Source organism: Sphaeramia orbicularis, chromosome 12 (assembly GCF_902148855.1).
Source record: "Sphaeramia orbicularis chromosome 12, fSphaOr1.1, whole genome shotgun sequence".
Taxonomy (NCBI): domain Eukaryota; kingdom Metazoa; phylum Chordata; class Actinopteri; order Kurtiformes; family Apogonidae; genus Sphaeramia; species Sphaeramia orbicularis.
Genome location: NC_043968.1, coordinates 16,909,651 through 16,918,811, shown reverse-complemented (window position 1 = coordinate 16,918,811; position 9,161 = coordinate 16,909,651). Strand labels below are relative to the sequence as shown.

The 9,161-nt window shown below is 39.1% G+C and overlaps 1 protein-coding gene across 1 annotated transcript; it reads right to left on the bottom strand.

Moving 5' to 3' along the window:
* Nucleotides 1–538: 538 nt before the first annotated feature.
* Nucleotides 539–5,443, bottom strand: otpa (orthopedia homeobox a). The gene is made up of 3 exons (XM_030150106.1): nt 5,179–5,443; nt 4,220–4,632; nt 539–1,974 (listed from the first exon to the last, which is right to left on the bottom strand). Exons 1-3 carry the CDS (start codon nt 5,213–5,215, stop codon nt 1,453–1,455), a joined length of 972 nt encoding a protein of 323 aa, XP_030005966.1. The 5' UTR covers nt 5,216–5,443; the 3' UTR covers nt 539–1,452.
* Nucleotides 5,444–9,161: the final 3,718 nt, after the last annotated feature.

Sequence of the window (9,161 nt, the reverse complement as noted above, 5' to 3'; positions counted from 1 at the left end):
GTGATTTTGTTTCTTTTTATTTTTTGAGGTTTTTTGTTTTGTTTTGGGTTTTTTTGTTTGTTTTTTTTTTTTGCTTTGGCAAAGCCCAAAGCTATATCATGTCTTCAACCATTCACTCTTCTAATTTCCTGAGTTTTTGTCAGAAAACACTGAAGAAATGATTTTGTTGCTCAAGATTTTTTTAATTTTATCTATTGTCACTGCATTTGTAAAACACTGCAAGACAATTACTTCTGTTTTATAAACAAGCTTCAAATTTTAAGTATTTTTAAATAATCTTTTAATGAAAATCACCGTGTCTTAATATTAAATAATGCAAAGTCTTCATCTGACCTATGCTGAATTTTTTTTTTTTTTTTTTTTTTAAATCATTACAGGTCAAATTTTACAGGTACATTTTTAAGCCTGGTGCCTTGTATAATTTAATGTTGACTTTTGGATACATTTCACAAATATTCATTTATCAAACCTTTGTGCTGTTGATTCTGTTGTTGTTTTTTTTTTTTTAAAAAATGAAGGTTGATTCATGATGTGACATAATTGAAAATGATTTTTATTTGATCATTTACATTTAATTGATATAAACATGTCCATGAAAACAAAATGATTAAAACATTTAAGAAAGTCATATCTGATCATAAGCACAGACATAATTTGGAACATAAGTTATCACAAACTGACCAAATGGGAACAAGAGTGCTTCCGCTACACAAAACATCCTATATAACAGATTATAGTTAAAGTCAGTTTTCCATGTCGTAATTTATAGTATCCCCTATTTTTTTATTTTTCATTTATTTATTTTTTTTGCCTTGGACAGCACATGCAGTCAAGTCATTTTCTGTGTTGTCCTGATTCCTGTCCAATTCCTCTGTTTCCTTTTCAGTCTGTCCTTTCTCTTCTTTTAAGAGCAGGTGCCTCCTCTCTGCACCTCCACATGTGCATGTGCATGCCTGTGGCCCCTTAGAGATGCATGCTGTGCAGCAGGTAGAAAAGAGATGTTACCTATAATTTTGCATTTTTAAAGTATCCACAGAATTGTTCTTCAAAAAACCATCGGTCACCAAGCAAATGTCACGGAAAGCCCTGTAACAATAACGACGAGGGCTGGATGTGCCAAATAAATAAAATACTGAACAAACGAATAAGTTAATTTAAATAGACAAATAAATAATTTTCATAGGCTACATGCGAAACAATAAATTATAGCATAAAACAGAACCAGCCCTATTCATCATAGAGGCCCACGCCTGATAAATAGCTTCAGTTGTCCTTCTTGTTTGTGATTGGTTGTGTTGGGGAGAAAACGCCAGGTGCACACTTCTGCGCCTTGAGAGTTGACGTATCCGGGTAAATATTCTTCCTGGCGCACGGTTTAGACGGACAGGGTGCATTAAAACTGAATGCAGAATCTCTGTGAGTGAAAGAAAAGCTCTGAGTGTCACCTTGTCACTAGGTGAAGCTCATGGATACTGTGTGCTCCAGCGCTTTACGGCGCAGAGAGGCGATGCTTGTCCCTCTCCAGACGTCACTGTCCGGGGAACTACACAGCTGAGGCGAGCCGGTCACATTGGTCGGGCCCGAAAGGGATGCGGGTACCATCCCGGGGAAAGTGGGCTGGTAGAGGTGTGACTGGAGCCCGGAGCCGTTCGACGACATGTTGGATAGACCCATAGAGTTGGGGGGCGGCCCGGCTCCCAGGCTGCACTGAGACAGAGACTGCGCCATGGCCTGTTGGCGGCCCAGAGCCGGCGGTAGCTGCAGCTGCGACACACCGGGCATCCCGGCCGTGGCCCAGCGGGTGTCGTTGGCGTGGAAGGAGCACAGGCTGTCCCCCATGGCCGCAGCCGCTGCCGCTGCGGACGGGAACTGCGGCAACCCGTGGTGGGTCGGCAAGAGAGTCCCCGGAGCCCGGAACACATTGGTGGTCTTCTTGCGCTTCTTCCACTTGGCGCGTCGGTTCTGAAACCAAACCTGTGGACAGACACGTGACGTGTTAGAAAGAGGTCGTGTTCAGGTTGCTGGTGCGTGGACAGAGCAGTTATTAGAGCTGTAAAGCGCAAGAGGAGGTTATGACATCGGTTATCATGATGATAATAAGAACAATCAGCTATAAATCACCGATTCATAGGAGGACCCGATCATATCACATCATATTAGATATCTGCATAAATAATACAGCACAAACTTACATGTCACTTTAGATTTATTAATATATGATAAACGCAGCTATTTTTAAAATAAAGAGACCTCAGACATTACATATATTAGTAATTTCCTATTATTATTATTATTATTATTATTATTATTATTATTATTATTATTTATTGTTATTGGAAACTTTAATTATTTTTCAGCATTATACTATATTTTTGAACGTGGTAATAATAAAACTATTGATGACTTTTTTTTTCTTTTTTTTTTCGTTGGAAAGAGCCGGAGAAAACGCACCCAGATAATAAAGATAATGTTACTGCTTTGACAAATAGGCTCGCAGGCAAACAGACTTTATTCCGGAGTCCTTGAGGATTGTGGGTTTGGTTGTAAGCAGCAGCCGTCTATGATTAATGTGAAGATTTGCTTGAGAAAGTGGGGCGCAGTAATAAGAACGGGACAATCTCACTCTCTTCCTCCGTGTAGCCAGCCGTGAAATCCGGCCTGAAATGCATTACACTTCCAAGGAAAGAAAACGCAATTCCTCATTCCGTTTAAAAAGACAGAGTGCACCCTCAGCGGGTCCGGCATTAAGACGCAGACGGCGCTGACAGGCCCATCGGTAAAAGCTGCTATAAAAGATCCGGACCTGCTCCTTCCCTCAACCCTATCATAATAGCCGCTGAGCATCATTTCACTAATTCTTATTTTATGTAAATACTCTATAGAAACTGGATTGACCCGTGGAATAATAATGATTATAAGGGTATTATTTCACATGTGAGTGAGCCAAGTGCTTTTTGCCATTGCCAGTTAATAAGGCAGTTGATTCTCAATGTGGTTGATGTCTTCTAGGAGTGACATCCTCTGTATTTTCGCTGACATCCTCAACTGAATGGAAGAGGAAAACAGTGAGGAAGGTAGCCCTGTTATATAGGGGCTGCAAAGAAAAACATGGAGACACACTGACCGTCAAAAAGGCTGATAATTCATCAGCGGAGCCAGGTCTATCACAGACCATCATTATGTGCTTCCCCTGGAGGGGCATTATTAAAATGTGTGCCAATTCTGGACCAGGCAGCATTGGTGTAAGATCTGCTCAGCAAATACCACAACTGTGTTATTATCAGTATTTTATCTACAGCTATTAATAAAGAGTAATAATAAAAATAACTAAAAAAAAATATCAAAATTAGAAAATATGTTTAAACTGTTATGGATGAGTTTTAGTGGATTTGGTTTTACGCACGGTTTACGCCTGTTAAAATTTAGTCATTTTACTAAAACCTTGTTAAATATCTCTCAACTGACAACATGTTTTTATGATACATGTGCACTATTATTCCAATATATTACAGTTTTTTCCACATAACTCAACTCGGACATATAATATATTTTTAATGGTTGGATTTTTCTATTTAAATGACCAGTGTCGGTGTAACAACAGCTGATCGAGCTTTGGTTGAACACAAATGTGTGTGTGTGTTATAATAACTTTACAGTTTACCTCTGCTGAGCGAATTAAAAATACAACATCAATAGTCTCTACATCTATTTGTCTGCTATTAAAAAAGCCAAATGGGAAAAAAAATCGTATTATTTTTAAGATTTTAAGGGTGATTTCTATTTTAGGATAAGAAAAGTTTTTAAGTATGCAAAATAATTGACAAACTGATCAGTTAAAATAATAGATGCAAAGATACTGGAATATTTCGCTTCATTTCACTAACAGTAATTTTTAATTTATTATCAGTGTATTTGTGCATTTTCTACACTGTCTTTAATTATAGTTTTATTTCCAAAGGGATTTTAGCTATTTATCTATTTACTATAAATGTAGTAATATAATAATATGATTTTATATTTTGTTATATTCATAGCCAAAAATTATTCTCGTGAATAAAAAGTGTTTTTTCTGTTTTTTTTTTCCCTGCAAACACGCACGAATATGACACACCGAATAAAGCATGACGGTGATATTTTCCTGCAGAGTGTAAGGAGTTGAATGTCTGCTCTTGGTTTTTGACACAGATATCATCATCCATGTGAGTCCCAGACGTCCTACCTGCACTCTGGACTCTGTCAGTCCGATCCTCAGAGCCAGCTCCTCCCGCATGAAGATGTCTGGGTAGTGCGTTTTGGCGAAGCTCCTCTCCAGTTCGTTGAGCTGCGCCGGCGTGAAGCGGGTCCGGTGCCTCTTCTGTTTCTGGGTCTGCTGCCCCCCAGACTGGTTGGGGTTGCTGTTGTTGTTCTGCTGCTGTTGCTGCTGCTGCTTGTCCTGCTCTTTGCTGTTGACCTGCACCGGGTTGGATCCTCCGCCGCTGCTGATATCATCACCCGGGAGCATCGTGGCTCCTTCCACACCGTCCGGACCCGGGCCGAGCTCCCCGGAGTGTCCCGGGTCAGGTCCCCCTCCACCTAGCCGACACTTTAAAGCCTCCCTGTGGCCCAGGAGCTCCGCCGCAGCATCCTTCATCCCTGCACAGAAAAGCACGCCTGATGAGAGCTGGACTGTAAATACTGTCTGCTCGGGGAGGAAAAAGGAAGCAGGTTAGACACATGGTGCAAGATTTAGGCTGCACCCAAGCAATATACTTTACAAGCAAAAGAAGGAAACTGTTAGTGATCGAAGCATTATGTTACTGCAGCAGAAAGGATGAGAGAAAAGCATTTAATCCAGTGCATTTAGTCCATGCATTAAACGATCCAAATACAAATATTTAAGAAAGCACAAACAGCATCTCTTTGACAGAGAAAACTACAGCATGCACATTACAATCTGCTCCTTAAATACTCTTAATTCAATTCGATCACTCTGATATCTTAGAAAATTGTTAAATCAAATTATGCAGTAATATAATAATAATAATTACTTTTCCAATGAATTAAGCGAGTTTAGTTCACTTCAGTCAAATTAAGATAATATAAGAAGCAAATTGACAATTTTCTGAACTTGAATTAAGATTAGAAGTGCCTCCAGCTTACAGTAGAGTTGAAGACCGGAGTTTGGTGATGATAACTCACCGAGGCGAGCATCCAGGAGGTCGGCGTGAGATAGCATTGCGCACCGCTCCAGGGCGAAATGCTATTCCAAAAAAATCTCTATGACTTTAACCTATTTAAGAAATATATATAGCCTAAATGAAAGCAAATTCGGTTTGTGGTTAAAAGGGAGGTTCGTTGCATTATAATGTAGTTTAGAGAAATGGGGAGGCGCTTAACAACGGAATGAACCCATGAGCTTCTCCAAACGAGGACCAATCAGAGTTGAAGCCTGAGGTATGTCAGCTTTAGCCCGAGACCTCAGTCACCCCCCCACCACCACCACCCCCCCCTCCCCTCCACTTCACCCCTCCATCCTATCCTCCCACATCCACAAGTTCATTCCTCCTCATTCCTGTAATTGGCTTTGATTTCTCTTCCAAATTACACCCAATAAAATAACCTGATTTAATATCTGTGTGAAAGCTTCGACCCGTTCAAGAAATGTTGGATCACCACAATATTTGTTTAATTGCGCATGCTGTTCTGCACTCGTTTTTATAGTGAGGTCCATCAGCCTTGAACAAGGACTGGGGTTATTCCTATGAACACTCACTCACAAGCAGCAAAACACTGAATACAGCAGAATATGAGGCTGCATTCATTATTGTTGGCTTTTGTTGTTTTTATTGAACTTTGAGTCTCGTGGACCCCTTTAGGACTATAAATGTGTCTTTATATACCAAGAGAACCTCCTCTAATATCCTTGATTTCCCAGTCACCCAAACAACAAACTTTATATAATTCTAACCAGGCTAATGTTCAAGGCCATTAGGCTTTTATGTAATTAGTGGCAGATCTATACGCCTTTATTGCAAATATCAGAGTAAAATCAGTATAAATTAGTGGTAATTTACGAGTATTTAGGCCCAACTGTCAAGAAGGGAGGGGCCTGTTGTAAATGATGTGTGAGCAAATTAAATGCATAATTCGGCGGAAAGTGGAGGGAGAGTTTAACATGAACTGCTTTGATAAAGGGACACCGTTAATATTCCTGAAAGGCTGTTGATAATGTGACACATGATCAGAAAACAAACACGAGGCCAGTTTCTTCATCTGTCCAAGATTTATTTTGGGTCAGACAAGAAGGAAAAAAAAGTTGTTCAAAATCAACTGCAAAGGAGGCTCAATAAATAAACCACCATTACGCTCAATTATCACCACAGCTTTTATTTATTTATTTATTTATTTATTTATTTATTTATTTATTTGGCTACACACTCCAGTCTGCTAAATATATAAAGACGAAAAGGAGGAGGAAAAAAAATCAGACATGCTTTAGACAGATGTCGGGACGTTTAGAGAAAGCAGGTTTATTTATTATGTGCTGAAAAGTGGCACAAAGGAGGCGTCCGAGCGTGAAACCCGGGCTCGTTTGGGTTCTTTTCTTCATCCATCCAAGGCTTCAATTGCCTCCGCTCATCTTTTATTTGTCTGCAATCTGGTGGTATGACAGACCGGGAGGGATGGATGGAGCACCAGTCTCTGTGTTGCGGAGTGTCTTTTTTTTCTCCCCCGGACGCACCGGGATCTGGTGGAGGTTTGACTGTGCGCTAAAGCTTCGCCTTCAAAAGAATGAGGAGAAAAGGATACGCACTTGGAGATCATTTCTTTTCCTCTCTGTGTCGAGGCTTTGCGGGTCTTTTTTTTTTTTTTTTTTTTTTACAAAGCCGGACTCGAGGTTTAAGTGGTTGGAGACTGGGATGGAGATTTATTAATCCAAACCTGTGTTTTTATGAGGATAAAGTAGGTGGTAATCTGAGGGTTTGTTTATACTGGCAACACAATGTATAAACACCGACTTTGTGCGTTTGTACTATAGTCTATTACAATCGGAAATACTTAGGATGTTAATAATAAAAAAACTATGTGTAGCCTATATATTGCCATAGTATTTTCGCATCGTCAGCTTTTTGTGCTTTTCCTGTCGCGCTGAAAGCATAAGGATAATTTAAAATCATCACATTGTTTGGGTCCCCATTGCGGGATGATGGATTGCGCGCTTCATTTTACGACTTTTCAATAGCTCACTGCTTTTATAGCTGTACAAACAAAAGTGAATGACTCCCCTCGTAGCAGCAGGTCATATTTAACCCAAACAACGAGAGAGGAGATCATGAGATGTCAGGACGCATGAGCTGTGGCGCAAAGGCCTTAAAATATCAACCACTAATATTAACTACTGGAACATTTTTGGACATTTAAAGGCAGAGGGGGATCAATAGCTGTGTGTGTATTATATATATATATATATATATATATATATATATATATATATATATATATATATATATATATATGTATATGTATAAGGATGCATTTTTTAAATAATAAATTGTATAAGCCTATTTGTGATTGCTTTCAGTGAGAAAGTCAACTATATATATATATATATATATATATATATATATATATATATAATTTTTCGATATTATTATTACTCTTTTTTTTTTTGGTAACGAATGTTGTGACAATATTTCCACTTTTAGTCTCATAACATTAGTGCGCATGAGTGTACTGTACAGGCCTAATGAATGTGGTTTTGGTTTTGCTGAGTTGCTGAGGATATGTAGCCTGTGTAATTAGGGTAAATAAGGACGGAAGTACAGTTGTGTCTCCTCCCGAGAAGATCCCACTAACACGCTCACATCAATCTTACCCACGATATAAATAAAAATAAACAAACAAATTCGCAGCCTGCAAGTTAATGCGGTGCATCTGAGTGGAAAGTAGACATTTTCACGCGTTGTGGAGATGAGGAGTCACTTTTAATAAAACTGCTGAAAAAAACCCACACACACACACACACACAAATGTAACAGTGTATGTTGAAGCTTCATTGAAGGTCCAGAAGAGAGTTCAGATTAAAGTGAGAGCACATCCATGTGTGTTATTATTGATGGTGCACGTGCCGGTGCCTTCGGGGCTCGAGCCTGTGACCTCGTGCTTACAGTAGGCAGGTGGCACATGATACCTTTAGTAGTACTGAGCTCTGATGTACAGCCGAACATGGTGGGTTTTGGGTTTTTTTTTATTATTTTCCTTCGTCGCCTTCCTCTCTCTGTGATCTGCCTTTTCGGTTTGTATTCACTCAATTAGAGATTTCTGAAGAGAAAAACAATCGATCTTCCATCTACACAAGCCCCCGGTTTAACAAATGAGATTCTTGTTTCATGCAGCTCATTTGGTGACAGTCTGGGGGATTAGAAGGAATACATTTATGTGTTGAAGACGAGAGGAGCTGCCGCTGATTCCGCAGTCACAGTCCATTCTGGATCCAGCGGCGCAAGTTGGACTGGAGGGCAAAGTTTTGCGGCAGAAGATCATGCGCTATTGGCAACCTGACTGAACTGAGTGGAAGAGTGACCTCTGCGGTTTGGCACATGTTTAATGTGTTTGTGGCTCTACAACCACACTAATTTAACAGTTTGTGACATTTTCCGTTTTCTTAAATAATTGCAGTTATTATAAACACATGTCATAAATGGGCCAGATTCATTAAAGTGTGGAGTATTCGATCAGATTTTTGCTCTTAGATTAATGCAGGTTAAAGGCTGGTTTGGTTAAAAAAAAAAAAAAAAAAAAGCAACCTTACCTCACTCCCATATTACAGGCCAACTAGTCTGTATCATTTCAGAAAATATCTTCCTCGAAGTTTAAATGTGCGAAATCTTACACACTTTAATAGATGAATTGGGAAAACAAATGACAAAGGTGCTGGTTATTTGTTTTCAATGTATAAAGTAAAATCTTATTACACAAATATATTGGTTTGTGTACATTAATACAATAGATATACAAATCTACCCCTTGAAAGAACCTGTAAAGTGAATATATTTTAATGAGACAAAAACTCCTTTTCATTAAAACTCATCTCATTAATTTTCAGAATTTCACATTTTCACAAAGCTGTATCTTGGAAACTGCAATCAACCTGCATTTTTTTTTTACTTCAATTTTTGCTA